Source organism: Lethenteron reissneri, chromosome 38, assembly GCF_015708825.2.
Source record: "Lethenteron reissneri isolate LAM-NWPU_2019-01 chromosome 38, ASM1570882v1, whole genome shotgun sequence".
In the NCBI taxonomy this organism is placed as follows: Eukaryota; Metazoa; Chordata; class Hyperoartia; order Petromyzontiformes; family Petromyzontidae; genus Lethenteron; species Lethenteron reissneri.
This window is the reverse complement of record NC_083816.1, coordinates 114,163-131,233: the sequence shown is the minus strand read 5'-3', so window position 1 is coordinate 131,233 and position 17,071 is coordinate 114,163. Positions and strand designations below refer to the sequence as shown.

The 17,071-nt window shown below is 48.2% G+C and overlaps 1 protein-coding gene across 1 annotated transcript in view; it reads right to left on the bottom strand.

The window, feature by feature from the left end:
- Positions 1 to 17,071, bottom strand: part of LOC133351793 (uncharacterized) — a 50,095-nt gene that overhangs the window by 18,598 nt on the left and 14,426 nt on the right. Inside the window, exon 2 of the mRNA XM_061567326.1 lies at positions 392 to 515. Within this exon, the coding sequence (XP_061423310.1) occupies positions 392 to 515 (124 nt within the window). The remainder of the gene's footprint in view (positions 1 to 391; positions 516 to 17,071) is intronic.

Below are 17,071 nucleotides of genomic sequence, written 5' to 3'. Positions count from 1 at the left end.
GCCTCGGGCCGTCCTGGGGTCCGTCTTTTATATCCACCTCGGGGACTCTCCACCCTCGGTACCGCCCCCTTTCTGGAACCTTCCAGGTGGCTCTGGAATAACCCCCCAACCCCTCACCTGGGGTCGGGGGGGGGAACACGGCCTCTCAACGGTCCCGGTTCTCTCTCGAACTCACGGTGGCACCCCCTGTAGACTCGTGCCCGCAACTACAGGTGGTGTGTGCTTTGCATTTCCGACGCTACATATACAGCAAGATATACTCTACATAGAGAGAGCATGGCATCTGTGTGTGTGTACTGCATGACACACGGTGTACGGTGTGTGATGCACAGTGATGGGCTGCTGCTGCTGCACCTGTTGACGTTGATGTCGGGGCAGGCAGAGTCCTCGCTCCGGGTCCCGGTGGCGTTGCTCCGGGGGAAGCTGCAGAAGAAGGCGTTGGCCAGGAGGCAGGCGGCCTGCTCCTGAGACATCGTCAGCATCAAGCCGGTGTCCCGGCGGAGCAGCGGCAGAGGCTGGGGACACATGCGGTGCACAGGGCGCAGCAACGTTACACGCGGCAACGGGTGGCACGGGGTTGCAGAGGAGCAACGGCGCAATGGTAACACCGATGCAGATCACTGAGCCTGCAGCATTGAGATGCTGGCGTCTGGATCAAGGAGTTCTGAAATGCACGTAAACCAGATGATTGTTGTACACGTGAGGTTAATGGTTCAGCCCTGTAATTACTTGCTCATGCAACTGCTGGTGAAAGAACCCCCACTAGAGGGAGGTGGGTATGTTTTGGCCAACTTTTCCACACTGACCATTCGTCTTGAAAGAGGTGGGAGTACTCGCCATTTAGCCCACTGCACGCGACCCACCGATGGACTGTGGGTGGACAAAAACAGGGAATTGTAAGAATCCTGGTCAATGTTTTCAAGGCCAGGCTGGGAGATCGAACCGCGACATTTTAAGTCAATCGTGACAACCATTCCACAGTCATGGCAGCAGCCCTTTTGCAGAAATCAAATAAAATATTGGAGAGGGCTTCACACAAGAAACAAGAAGATTTAGTGGTTTGGACGTGGCTCTCCAATGAGTACAGAGAGGGTACCACAAGTAGCGGTGCATACTCGGGCGCAAGGAAATAAAAGCAGAGACAAAGAATGAGATAGATCGATGCAATAAAGAATTGGCAGTGGTGCACCTAGCACGATCCCTTGCTGAGCGCATCGCGCCTCGTGCACACAGACAGCACCAAGCACGACCCCTTGCTGAGCGCTGCAGTAGCAGCCGCTCCCCCCCATCCCCGGACCCCTCCCCCCACCCTCCACCCTCCACTTCTCACCCTGACGCCACACAACCCGTGGGTAGGCGCTGCCCTCTGGTGGACACACACACCTATACAACAACAACAACCGCCATTCGCCACTAAGTGGAGGCGACAGACCAGGTAGCTTCCCCACAGCGTTACGCAACCGATGAAAAGATAATGCCGCTCGACTGATTCGGAGTGAGACCTCTGCTGATAAACTGGAGCCGGTCATAAGCACACTGCCCAGGTATGGGAAACTCTCCACTCTCTCCACAACTGCCCCATCACCGATTGGGAGTTGTGGGGGTGGAGTGTCCGATGGTGCAAAATACCCAGGCAGGTGCTTAATTATGGTAGGGCTGATGGTAAGGCCCCACCTCTTAGTGGCACGCTCCAGTCTCAGCAGCAGCGTCTCCAACTCCTCTTCTGAATGAGCAGCTATTACCAAATCATCGGCATACATAACGTGGTTGACCAATAGGGAGCCATCCCTTGATCGCACCCGGGCGTCGATCAGCCTCCCATTATATCTGTACCAAATGGAAATTCCCCCGGTACAGCTATTGAAGTCTTCACGAACTACGCAGTCGAAATAGATGTTAAATAATGTGGGAGCCAGAGGACATCCCTGTCGCACCCCAAGGTGTACAGGGAAAGGCTCCGACTCCAGGCCATGTAGTTTTACCCGGGCCCGCTCACCATCATGAAGGTCCTTAATGATCGTGAGCAGAGGGTCAGGGACTCCGAAAGCACGAAGAACAACCCAGATGCTGTTTTGTTGCGGCCGGTCGACCGCACAGTTGGGGTGATGGAGGTGGTGCGGTGCTTACCATGCCGCTATCACCACATGCACCACACCATCTACCCACCCCGTGATACACACCACACACACCACAAACACCACTCGCACCACACACACCACATACACGATAAACACCACACACACCACACACACCACAAACACCACACACACCACACACACCACATAAACCACTCACACCACACACACCACTCACACCACACACCACACACACCACACGCACCACATGCACCACACCATCTACCCACCCCGTGATACACACCACACACACCACAAACACCACACACACCACTCACACCACACACACCACTCACACCACACAAACCACTCACACCACACACACCACTTACACCACACACACCACACACACCACTCGCACCACACACACCACACACACCACAAACACCACACACACCACTCACGCCACACACCACACAAACCACTCACACCACACACCACTCACACCACACACACCACACACACCACAAACACCACTCACACCACACACACCACAAACACCACACACACCACACACACCACACACACCACATAAACCACTCACACCACACACACCACTCACACCACACACACCATACACACCACACGCACCACATGCACCACACCATCTACCCACCCCGTGATACACACCACACACACCACAAACACCACACACACCACTCACACCACACACACCACTCACACCACACACACCACACAAACCACTCACAACACACACACCACTCACACCACACACACCACACACACCACACACACCACTCACACCACACACACCACACACACCACAAACACCACACACACCACTCACACCACACACCACACAAACCACTCACACCACACACCACTCACACCACACACACCACAAACACCACACACACCACACACACCACACACACCACATAAACCACTCACACCACACACACCACTCACACCACACACACCACACGCACCACACGCACCACACCATCTACCCACCCCGTGATACACAACACACACACCACAAACACCACACACACCACTCACACCACACACACCACTCACACCACACAAACCACACAAACCACTCACACCACACACACCACTCACACCACAAACACCACAAACACCACACACCACACACACCACTCACACCACATAAACCACTCACACCACACACACCACTCACACCACAAACACCACACACACCACTCACACCACACACCCCACTCACACCACACAAACCACACAAACCACTCACACCACACACACCACTCACACCACACACACCACAAACACCACACACCACACACACCACTCACACCACACACACCACTCACACCACACACACCACACACACCACTCACACAACATAAATCACTCACACCACACACACCACTCATACCACAAACACCACACACACCACTCACACCACACACACCACTCATACCACACACACCACACAAACCACAAACACCACACACACCACTCACACCACACACACCACTCACACCACAAACACCACACACACCACTCACACCACACACCCCACTCACACCACACAAACCACACAAACCACTCACACCACACACACCACTCACACCACACACACCACAAACACCACACACCACACACACCACTCACACCACACACACCACTCACACCACACACACCACACACACCACTCACACAACATAAATCACTCACACCACACACACCACTCACACCACACACACCACACACACCACTCACACCACACACACCACACACACCACTCACACCACACACACCACAAACACCACACACACCACTCACACCACACACACCACAAACACCACACACACTACTCACACCACACACCACTCACACCACACACACCACACACACCACAAACACCACTCACACCACACACACCACACACACCACACAAACCACTCACACCACACACACACCACTCACACCACACACACCACACACACCACACGCACCACATGCACCACACCATCTACCCACCCGTGATACACACCACACACACCACTCACACCACAAACGCCACACACACCACACCCACCACGCACACCACACAAACCACTCACACCACACACACACCACTCACACCACACACACCACACACACCACACGCACCACATGCACCACACCATCTACCCACCCGTGATACACACCACACACACCACAAACACCACACACACCACTCATACCACATACACCACTCACACCACACAAACCACACAAACCACTCACACCACTCACATTACACGCACCACACACACCACACACACCACACACACCACACACACCACACACACCACTCACACCACACACACCACACACACCACACACACCACACACACCACACACACCACTCACACCACTCACACCACACACACCACTCACACCACACACACCACACACACCACACACACCACACACACCACACACACCACACACACCACTCACACCACACACACCACTCACACCACACACACCACTCACACCACACACACCACTCACACCACACACACCACACACACCACACACACCACTCACACCACACACACCACTCACACAACTCACACCACTCACACCACACACACCACTCACACCACACACACCACACACACCACACAAACCACACGGTTCCCCGGAAAGACGGTGTCACTGGGACCGCAGCCGGGGAAGGAAACTGGGCAGCAGATGCCAGGACTGGACTGGACAATGGCTGCTGCCAACAGACTAACTCTGTTCAGAGATAGGATCAATAGGAGATAGGATCAATAGGATCAATCCAATGTATTATATAATACTGTAACAACTACAGGGGCATATCACTCTTCAGTGTGCCGGGAAAGGTCCTGGCAAGGATTATTCAACATCGCCTTGCTAGGCACGCTGAGGAGAGGCTTGCGGAGCCCCAATGCGGTTTCAGGAAAAGGCGGTCCTGCACGGATGCCATATTTTCTGTCCGTCTGCTACAGCAGAGGTGTAGGGAATTCGAACAAAACCTACATCTCTGCTTTATTGACCTGGTCAAAGCCTATGATACCATCAGTAGGCCTGGACTCTGGTTTGTTCTTCGTGCTTTCGGAGTCCCTGACCCTCTGCTCACGCTCATTAAGGACCTTCATGATGGTGAGCGGGCCTGGGTAAAACTACGTGGCCGGGAATCAGAGCCTTTTCCTGTACACCTTGGGGTGCGATAGGGATGTCCTCTGGCTCCGACATTATTTAACATCTATTTTGACCACGTAGTTCGTGAAGCCTTCAATAGCTGTGCCGGGGGAATTTCCATTTGGTACAGATATAATGGGAGGCTGATCGATGCCCGGGTGCGATCAAGAGATGGCTCCCTATTGGTCAACCCCGTTATGCATTCCGATGATTTGGTAATAGCTGCTCATTCAGAGGAGTTGGAGACGCTGCTGCTGAGACTGGAGCGTGCCACTAACAGGTGGGGCCTTACCATCAGCCCCACCAAAACTAAGCAACTGTCTGGGTATTTTGTACCATCGGGCACTCCACCCCCACAACCCCCAATCAGTGATGGGGCAGTAGTGGAGAGAGTGGAGAGTTTCCCATACCTGGGCAGTGTGTTTATGACCGGCTCCAGTTTAACAGCAGAGGTCTCACTCCGAATCAGTCGAGCGGCAATATCTTTTCATCGGTTGCATAACGCTGTGTGTAAGCTACCCGGTCTGTCGCTCCGCACAAAGCTTCAGGTCTTCTCGGCCACAGTAATTCCCTCCCTTCTCTATGCTTGCGAAACGTGGACCCTCCTAATGGAACATCTTCGTCGGTTGGAAACATTTAGGCTGGCCTGCCTACGATCCATCCTGGGTTTAACCAGTCTGGATTGTGCGAGGAGCTCACAAATCCTTGAAAGATCTGGGCAAAGTCCCATCGATGAGCTCCTCCGGCAGGCAAGGCTGCGGTGGCTGGGTCATGTAGCCCGCATGCCCAGCCATCGCATGCCTAAACAGCTTTTTTTCGGCCGGATCGAGGGGGCTAAACGGGCGCGGCACGGTTAGAGAAGAGATGGAGTGATGTGGTACAGGAGGACGTGGAGCTGAGTGGATGATTGGTACCAGCGGTGTCAAGATCGGCCTTTGTGTAGGAGGCTCGTGAAGGACGCTACTGGGCAGTTGGAGGCAGTCGCCCTCCAACAACAACGGAGGGATGGAGGAGCGACGCTCACAACAACGAGCGGAGCGCCGGGTGGCTAAAGCATAGCAAGTTGGTACAGTAGGGGGCACAGGTGGTGCATCAGCCAGTCATCTCTGTCATCTCAGTCAGTCGACCCGTGGCATCTGGGTCTGTCCCGTGACCTCCTGCCAGCGGGCGTTCGCCACTTCACGTGGCCTCAAGGTGCACATGGCCTGGCACAAGCGTCGTGGTGACGTCACCGCCACTTAGTGGCGAATGGCGGTTGTTGTTGAGTGTATAGAGGTGTGTGTAAGTGTATATAAGTGTGTGTGTGTATGTGTGTGTAAGTGTATAGAGGTGTGTGTGTAAGTGTATAGAGGTGTGTGTTTAAGTGTATAGAGGTGTGTGTATGTGTGTAAGTGTATAGAGGTGTGTGTAGGTGTGTGTAAGAGGTGTGTGTGTAGGTGTATAGAGGTGTGTGTGTAAGTGTATAGAGGTGTGTGTGTGTAGGTGTGTGTAAGTGTATAGAGGTGTGTGTGTAGGTGTATAAAGGTGTGTGTGTAAGTGTATAGAGGTGTGTGTGTAGGTGTGTGTAAGTGTATAGAGGTGTGTGTAGGTGTGTGTAAGTGTATAGAGGTGTGTGTGTAGGTGTATAGAGGTGTGTGTGTAAGTGTATAGAGATGTGTGTGTAGGTGTGTGTAGGTGTGTAGAGGTGTGTGTAGGTGTGTGTAAGTGTATAGAGGTGTGTGTGTAGGTGTGTAAGTGTGTAGAGGTGTGTGTGTAGGCGTGTAGAGGTGTGTGTGTATGTGTGTGTAAGTGTATAGAGGTGTGTGTATGTGTGTGTAAGTGTATAGAGTTGTGTGTAGGTGTGTAAGTGTATAGAGGTGTGTAGGTGTGTGTAAGTGTATATAGGTGTGTGTATGTGTGTGTAAGTGTATAGAGGTGTGTGTAGGTGTGTGTAAGTGTATAGAGGTGTGTGTGTAGGTGTGTGTAAGTGTATAGAGGTGTGTGTAGGTGTGTGTAAGTGTATAGAAGTGTGTGTAGGTGTGTGTAAGTGTATAGAGGTGTGTGTATGTGTATAGAGGTGTGTTTTTAGGTGTGTGTAAGTGTATAGAGGTGTGTGTAGGTGTGTGTAAGTGTATAGAGGTGTGTGTATGTGTATAGAGGTGTGTGTGGAGGTGTGTGTATGTGTATAGAGGTGTGTAGGTGTGTGTAAGTGTATAGAGGTGTGTGTAAGTGTATAGAGGTGTGTGTAGGTGTGTGTAAGTGTATAGAGGTGTGTGTAGGTGTGTGTAAGTGTACGGAGGTGTTCGGATGAGTAACCCTGGCAGCGCAACGCTGCTGGCGTCTCGTGCTGCCGCCTGTACCGCGCCTTGTCCACCAGAGGGCATCGCCTACCCACGGGTTGTGTGGTGTCAGGGTGAGAAGTTGAGGGTGGGGGAGGGGTCCGGGGGTGGGGGGGGCTGCTGCTGCAGCGCTCAGCAAGGGGTCGTGCTTGGTGCACCACTGCCAATTCTTTATTGCATCGATCTATCTCATTCTTAGTTTCTGCTTCTATTTCCTTGCGCCCGAGTATGCACCGCTACTTGTGGTACCCTCCCTGTACTCATTGGAGAGCCACGTCCAAACCTCTAAATCTTCTTGTTTCTTGTGTGAAGCCCTCTCCAATATTTTATTTGATTTCTGCAAAAGGGCTGCTGCCATGACTGTGGAATGGTTGTCACGATTGACTTAAAATGTCGCGGTTCGATCTCCCAGCCTGGCCTTGAAGACATTGACCAGGATTCTTACAATTCCCTGTTTTTGTCCACCCACAGTCCATCGGTGGGTCGCGTGCAGTGGGCTAAATGGCGAGTTCTCCCACCTCTTTCAAGACGTATGGTCAGTGTGGAAAAGTTGGCCAAAACATACCCACCGGATCGACACTCTAGACCTCCCTCTAGTGGAGGTTCTTTCACCAGCAGTTGCATGAGCAAGTAATTACAGGGCTGCACCATTAACCTCACGTGTACAACAATCATCTGGTTTCCGTGCATTTCAGAACTCCTTGATCCAGACCCCAGCATCCCAGTGCTGCAGGCTCAGTGATCTGCATCGGTGTTACCATTTTGTTGACCTACCATTTGTGGCCAGGTCACTTCTAAAAAACAGAGCTATGTTACTCAGTGAGATGATTGAGATACAAGTGATGATCCTGTGTGTGAGTGGTTGAGTGAGTGGTTGAATTAATTAATGAATGACTGATTGGTTGAGTGAGTGGCTGAGTGAGTGAATGGTTGAGTGAGTGAGTGGCTGAATTAGTGGTTGAGTGAGGGAGTGGTTGATGGAGCGATTGGTTCAGTGAGCGAGCGAGTGGTTGAGTGATCGAGTGAGTGGTTCAGTGAGTGAGTGGTTGAGTGAGTGAATGGGTGGCTGAATAACTGAGTTGTTGAGTGAGTGGTTGAGTGAATTAGTGAGTGGTTGAATGAGTATTTGAATTTCGATTTAAAGCTTTCGTGACTGCAGGGATTCATCTTCTTGGTTATTTTATTACTTCCCTTCTACGTGACTTTACCGAAAGAACCAAGAAGATGAATCCCTGCAGTCACGAAAGATTTAAATCGAAATTTAACCGCCTCTACGGGGAGGGTTTCCACATAACTTTGAGATCCTTCAACAAGCTCCGGGATAAGAAGGCTCAGCTAATCGAGTCTCTCACCTTTCTGAAGAGATGCCGCGACTCTAAGGTAATACCAAACGCATTTACACTAACATCTGCTGCTGTAACTTCTTCTAATGCGAAACGAATTCTGTCTAGAACTAGTTTAGCTCTTATCTCAGAGAAAATCAGACTTACGCGCACCGAACTAGATCAGTTAGACAAGACACTCTACAAATCACACTTATCTTTGAGTGTAACAATGTCCACATCGGATTGGGAACATGTGGAAAAAATGACTGCCTCTTCAGCTGCCGCTATGTCGACTAAATGTAAGGACAACTTGATTTCCAAATTCAACCGCCTCTCAAACAAGAAACCGGACCCACACATTGAAAAGCTAGATGTTAACAAAGTCGTAATTAATCGCAGTAACAGTCCTATTTCTGAAGGTTTGAAATCCGTTTTAGCTAAAGGACTAAACTTTGCAGTCACACCTAGACACATACCAGTTAATGATATAATTGCTCGAGTAGATGTAGCTCTCAAGGGCTTGAGTCACATCGCTGCAGACGTAGCAAGATCTGAAATCTCTGTAACCCTCAAAAACGCTAAGATGCCAGCTAGCAACATCAGCAAAGATGAGCGTTTTGAATTAGCTCAATTAAAAAAGAGGGATGACATTGTCATCCTCTCAGCCGACAAAGGCAATGCCATTGTCATCATGGACAAAATAGAATACAACAACAAAATTCAAGAACTACTCAACAATGGCAGCTATACAAAAATAAAAAGAGACCCCACCAACAGCCTCGTCTCCAAAACCAACAACATCATTTCTGCTTCAACCGCATTAATTGATCAGACCAAACAGTTCTCGTTGAAACCTTCTGCAGCCAGGCCACCAAGATTGCACGGCTTGCCAAAGATACATAAAGAAGATACACCTCTTCGTCCCATTGTCTCTACTATCAACTCCCCCACTTACAAACTGGCTCGTTTTTTGTCCGAAATCCTACGGCCTTTTACTGGAAAAACCACCTCTGCAGTACTAAACTCTACTGACCTGGTATCGACAATCAAGGGGATTGCCCTGTCCCCAGACGACCTGCTTGTCAGTTTTGATGTGGTTTCCTTGTTCACCAAGGTGCCTGTGCCTGACACCATCGCAATCATTGAAGACTTGGTTCATCAATGACTGAATGCTGGGGTACCCCCCCTGGTGAGACACTGCTTAACCAATACATACTTCACCTGGAATGGAACCTTCTACAAGCAAATTGAGGGCACCCCAATGGGCTCCCCCCTATCTCCGGTTGTAGCCAACATCTTCATGGAGAAATTTGAGACGGACGCCATCCAGACTGCCACTCTACGCCCAACCTTATGGAAGAGGTACGTAGACGACACTTTTGTCATCTGGCCACATGGCCGGCCTGCTCTAGACCAATTTCTCGACCACATCAATTCCATACACCCAGCCATCAGATTCACCATGGAAGTCGAAAATGATGGCAAGCTACCCTTTTTGGATGTCCTAATCAAAAGGAGACCTGATGGTTCAATGAGCCACTCTGTCTACAGGAAAGCCACCCACACGGATGCTTATCTAAAACCGGATTCCCACTACCATCCATCCCAGAAGAATTCCCTCATCAAGACTCTATATCATAGAGCCCAATGCATCTCCGACCATGAACACATTTCCAGTGAACTCAAACACGTACGCCAAGCTCTTAAGGCTAATGGTTACTCCGACTACACAATCCGCAAAGCCATCACTCCAACCATCAAGAAGGATCCTGTTGAGGAGCCTTTCAAGACCATCACCTTACCCTACATTGCTGGGGTCACAAAAAAGATCTCCAAAATCCTGATTAAACACAAGATTCAGGTCCGATTCAACACAGTACATAAAATCCGTGATCTGGTACCGTCTGTAAAAGATGTGGTTCCAGACATACAGTACCCTGGCGTCTACAAACTAAGTTTCCTCTGTGGTAGCAGTTACATTGGAGAAACCAAACGACATGTCTCGGACCGCATCCGTGAACATAAGGCAGACCTGAAACACGGTAGGACAAACACCTCAGCCGTGGCAGATCACTGTTACAATTCAGTGGGCTCACATGACATTGACTTCTCCAAGACAGAGGTTCTCTGCAAGCCATCTGGCTATCATGAGAGATTCGTTCATGAGGCGATCCACATATACAAACACAGAGACAATTTCAACCGAGAAGATGGATTCTGGCTTAGCAATCATTGGAAGGACGTAATAAACCATTTCGGATCTTAACTGATTGTGTTCACGTTAACGGTGACTTTCAGACCGCGTTCCACTCACTGGCATGGTGCAGTGTGCAGAGTAATGTATGGTGTCGTAATTGTACAGTAAACATATAGCAGTATGATACACATTAGGGTGGGTAGAATAATACATAGTGTTATATTAAAATGGATAAGGCAGCAACTGCAGCAGCAGCAGCAGCAAGTGCAGCAGCAGCAGCAACTGCAGCAGCAACTGCAGCAGCAGCAGAAACTGCAGCAGCAGCAACTGCTGCAGCAGCAGTAACTGCAGCTCCCTTTGATGCTGTTAATCCTGCATAATGCACATGCATATGCAGTACTAATCACATTCCTGCATTTCCCATAAATATGCTAAATTCCTTTTGATATGCAAATTCCTTCGTCAATGCGCCCAGCTTATATATATGCTCCAAGCTCGTGTGCTGTTTCATTCAGACTCTGTCGCCTCGACGGACCTGGTTTTCACCTGAGGACGGCTGCTTGCGTTGTGGCCGAAACGTCGTGAGAAATTTTTTTATTATGTTTTATTTTTATTATTTTATTACTTCCCTTCTACGTGACTTTACCGAAAGAACCAAGAAGAAAAATAAAACATAATAAAACAATTCTCACGACGTTTCGGCCACAACGCAAGCAGCCGTCCTCAGGCGAAGAATGAAACACCACCAAGCTTGGAGCGTATATTTAAGCTGGGTTAGAGGGGGGGAGGTGGGAAGAAGAGCGCCTAAACAAAATAATTTGCATATCAAGAGGAATTCAGCATATGGAAAATGCGTAGGAGGTGGGCGGGGGGGGGTTCCAAATCAATACTATGCCCGTGCATTATGCAGGATTAGCAGCATCAAAGGGGGGGGGGGGGAGGGGGTAGCATTAACAAAGGAAAAGAATGTTAATAGTATGTAGCTGCAGTTACTAAACAACCACGTAAAAAACGAAAGTATAAACTGCATAACAAACTAAAGTATAAACTACATAGCATCATCAGTATACTTACTATACTCTACAATAAGCTGAGTTACTAAGAGTAAGCAATACATAAAAAATTTCTACGTTGTAAAAAATTATATAATATGCTTCCATCTAAACTTTATTCTCTTACATCACACGCGTCTATACCGTACTATATACTGCCATAGGCAAACCCAACATTAAATTACATACTGTATTGCTATAAACCACTCTATACCTTATACATTTTAATATAACACTATGTATTATTCTACCCACCCTAATGTGTATCAAAATGGTTTATTACGTCCTTCCAGTGATTGCTAAGCCAGAATCCATCTTCTCGGTTAAAATTGTCTCTGTGTTTGTATATGTGGATCGCCTCATGAACGAATCTCTCATGATAGCCAGATGGCTTGCAGAGAACCTCTGTCTTGGAAAAGTCAATGTCATGTGAGCCCACTGAGTTGTAACAGTGATCTGCCACGGCTGAGGTGTTTGTCCTACCGTGTTTCAGGTCAGCTTTATGTTCACGGATGCGGTCCGAGACATGTCGTTTGGTTTCCCCAATGTAACTGCTACCACAGAGGCAACTTAGTTTGTAGACACCAGGGTACTGTATGTCTGGAACCACATCTTTTACAGACGGTACCAGATCACGGATTTTATGTACTGTGTTGAATCGGACCTGGATCTTGTGTTTAATCAGGATTTTGGAGATCTTTTTTGTGACCCCAGCAATGTAGGGTAAGGTGATGGTCTTGAAAGGCTCCTCAACAGGATCCTTCTTGATGGTTGGAGTGATGGCTTTGCGGATTGTGTAGTCGGAGTGACCATTAGCCTTAAGAGCTTGGCGTACGTGTTTGAGTTAACTGGAAATGTGTTCATGGTCGGAGATGCATTGGGCTCTATGATATAGAGTCTTGATGAGGGACTTCTTCTGGGATGGATGGTGGTGGGAATCCGGTTTTAGATAAGCATCCGTGTGGGTGGCTTTCCTGTAGACAGAGTGGCTCATTGAACCATCAGGTCTCCTTTTGATTAGGACATCCAAAAAGGGTAGCTTGCCATCATTTTCGACTTCCATGGTGAATCTGATGGCTGGGTGTATGGAATTGATGTGGTCGAGAAATTGGTCTAGAGCAGGCCGGCCATGTGGCCAGATGACAAAAGTGTCGTCTACGTACCTCTTCCATAAGGTCGGGCGTAGAGTGGCAGTCTGGATGGCGTCCGTCTCAAATTTCTCCATGAAGATGTTGGCTACAACCGGAGATAGGGGGGAGCCCATTGGGGTGCCCTCAATTTGCATGTAGAAGGTTCCATTCCAGGTGAAGTATGTATTGGTTAAGCAGTGTCTCACCAGGGGGGGTACCCCAGCATTCAGTCCTTGATGAACCAAGTCTTCAAAGATTGCGATGGTGTCAGGCACAGGCACCTTGGTGAACAAGGAAACCACATCAAAACTGACAAGCAGGTCGTCTGGGGACAGGGCAATCCCCTTGATTGTCGATACCAGGTCAGTAGAGTTTAGTACTGCAGAGGTGGTTTTTCCAGTGAAAGGCCGTAGGATTTCGGACAGAAAACGAGCCAGTTTGTAAGTGGGGGAGTTGATAGTAGAGACAATGGGACGAAGAGGTGTATCTTCTTTATGTATCTTTGGCAAGCCGTACAATCTTGGTGGCCTGGCTGCAGAAGGTTTCAACGAGAACTGTTTGGTCTGATCAATTAATGCGGTTGAAGCAGAAATGATGTTGTTGGTTTTGGAGACGAGGCTGTTGGTGGGGTCTCTTTTTATTTTTGTATAGCTGCCATCGTTGAGTAGTTCTTGAATTTTGTTGTTGTATTCTATTTTGTCCATGATGACAGTGGCATTGCCTTTGTCGGCTGAGAGGATGACAATGTCATCCCTCTTTTTTAATTGAGCTGATTCAAAACGCTCATCTTTGCTGATGTTGCTAGCTGGCATCTTAGCGTTTTTGAGGGTTACAGAGATTTCAGATCTTGCTACGTCTGCAGCGATGTGACTCAAGCCCTTGAGAGCTACATCTACTCGAGCAATTATATCATTAACTGGTATGTGTCTAGGTGTGACTGCAAAGTTTAGTCCTTTAGCTAAAACGGATTTCAAACCTTCAGAAATAGGACTGTTACTGCGATTAATTACGACTTTGTTAACATCTAGCTTTTCAATGTGTGGGTCCGGTTTCTTGTTTGAGAGGCGGTTGAATTTGGAAATTAAGTTGTCCTTACATTTAGTCGACATAGCGGCAGCTGAAGAGGCAGTCATTTTTTCCACATGTTCCCAATCCGATGTGGACATTGTTACACTCAAAGATAAGTGTGATTTGTAGAGTGTCTTGTCTAACTGATCTAGTTCGGTGCGCGTAAGTCTGATTTTCTCTGAGATGAGAGCTAAGCTAGTTCTAGACAGAATTCGTTTCGCATTAGAAGAAGTTACAGCAGCAGATGTTAGTGTAAATGCGTTTGGTATTACCTTAGAGTCGCGGCATCTCTTCAGAAAGGTGAGAGACTCGATTAGCTGAGCCTTCTTATCCCGGAGCTTGTTGAAGGATCTCAAAGTTATGTGGAAACCCTCCCCGTAGAGGCGGTTAAATTTCGATTTAAAGCTTTCGTGACTGCAGGGATTCATCTTCTTGGTTCTTTCGGTAAAGTCACGTAGAAGGGAAGTAATAAAATAATAAAAATAAAACATAATAAAACAATTCTCACGACGTTTCGGCCACAACGCAAGCAGCCGTCCTCAGGCGAAGAATGAAACACCACCAAGCTTGGAGCGTATATTTAAGCTGGGTTAGAGGGGGGGAGGTGGGAAGAAGAGCGCCTAAACAAAATAATTTGCATATCAAGAGGAATTCAGCATATGGAAAATGCGTAGGAGGTGGGCGGGGGGGGGTTCCAAATCAATACTATGCCCGTGCATTATGCAGGATTAGCAGCATCAAAGGGGGGGGGAGGGGGGTAGCATTAACAAAGGAAAGGAATGTTAATAGTATGTAGCTGCAGTTACTAAACAACCACGTAAAAAACGAAAGTATAAACTGCATAACAAACTAAAGTATAAACTACATAGCATCATCAGTATACTTACTATACTCTACAATAAGCTGAGTTACTAACAGTAAGCAATACATAAAAAATTTCTACGTTGTAAAAAATTATATAATATGCTTCCATCTAAACTTTATTCTCTTACATCACACGCGTCTATACCGTACTATATACTGCCATAGGCAAACCCAACATTAAATTACATACTGTATTGCTATAAACCACTCTATACCTTATACATTTTAATATAACACTATGTATTATTCTACCCACCCTAATGTGTATCAAAATGGTTTATTACGTCCTTCCAGTGATTGCTAAGCCAGAATCCATCTTCTCGGTTAAAATTGTCTCTGTGTTTGTATATGTGGATCGCCTCATGAACGAATTTCTCATGATAGCCAGATGGCTTGCAGAGAACCTCTGTCTTGGAGAAGTCAATGTCATGTGAGCCCACTGAGTTGTAACAGTGATCTGCCACGGCTGAGGTGTTTATCCTACCGTGTTTCAGGTCAGCTTTATGTTCACGGATGCGGTCCGAGACATGTCGTTTGGTTTCCCCAATGTAACTGCTACCACAGAGGCAACTTAGTTTGTAGACACCAGGGTACTGTATGTCTGAAACCACATCTTTTACAGACGGTACCAGATCACGGATTTTATGTACTGTGTTGAATCGGACCTGGATCTTGTGTTTAATCAGGATTTTGGAGATCTTTTATGTGACCCCAGCAATGTAGGGTAAGGTGATGGTCTTGAAAGACTCCTCAACAGGATCCTTCTTGATGGTTGGAGTGATGGCTTTGCGGATTGTGTAGTCGGAGTAACCATTAGCCTTAAGAGCTTGGCGTACGTGTTTGAGTTCACTGGAAATGTGTTCATGGTCGGAGATGCATTGGGCTCTATGATATAGAGTCTTGATGAGGGAATTCTTCTGGGATGGATGGTGGTGGGAATCCGGTTTTAGATAAGCATCCGTGTGGGTGGCTTTCCTGTAGACAGAGTGGCTCATTGAACCATCAGGTCTCCTTTTGATTAGGACATCCAAAAAGGGTAGCTTGCCATCATTTTCGACTTCCATGGTGAATCTGATGGCTGGGTGTATGGAATTGATGTGGTCGAGAAATTGGTCTAGAGCAGGCCGGCCATGTGGCCAGATGACAAAAGTGTCGTCTACGTACCTCTTCCATAAGGTCGGGCGTAGAGTGGCAGTCTGGATGGCGTCCGTCTCAAATTTCTCCATGAAGATGTTGGCTACAACCGGAGATAGGGGGGAGCCCATTGGGGTGCCCTCAATTTGCTTGTAGAAGGTTCCATTCCAGGTGAAGTATGTATTGGTTAAGCAGTGTCTCACCAGGGGGGGTACCCCAGCATTCAGTCCTTGATGAACCAAGTCTTCAATGATTGCGATGGTGTCAGGCACAGGCACCTTGGTGAACAAGGAAACCACATCAAAACTGACAAGCAGGTCGTCTGGGGACAGGGCAATCCCCTTGATTGTCGATACCAGGTCAGTAGAGTTTAGTACTGCAGAGGTGGTTTTTTCCAGTGAAAGGCCGTAGGATTTCGGACAGAAAACGAGCCAGTTTGTAAGTGGGGAGTTGATAGTAGAGACAATGGGACGAAGAGGTGTATCTTCTTTATGTATCTTTGGCAAGCCGTACAATCTTGGTGGCCTGGCTGCAGAAGGTTTCAACGAGAACTGTTTGGTCTGATCAATTAATGCGGTTGAAGCAGAAATGATGTTGTTGGTTTTGGAGACGAGGCTGTTGGTGGGGTCTCTTTTTATTTTTGTATAGCTGCCATCGTTGAGTAGTTCTTGAATTTTGTTGTT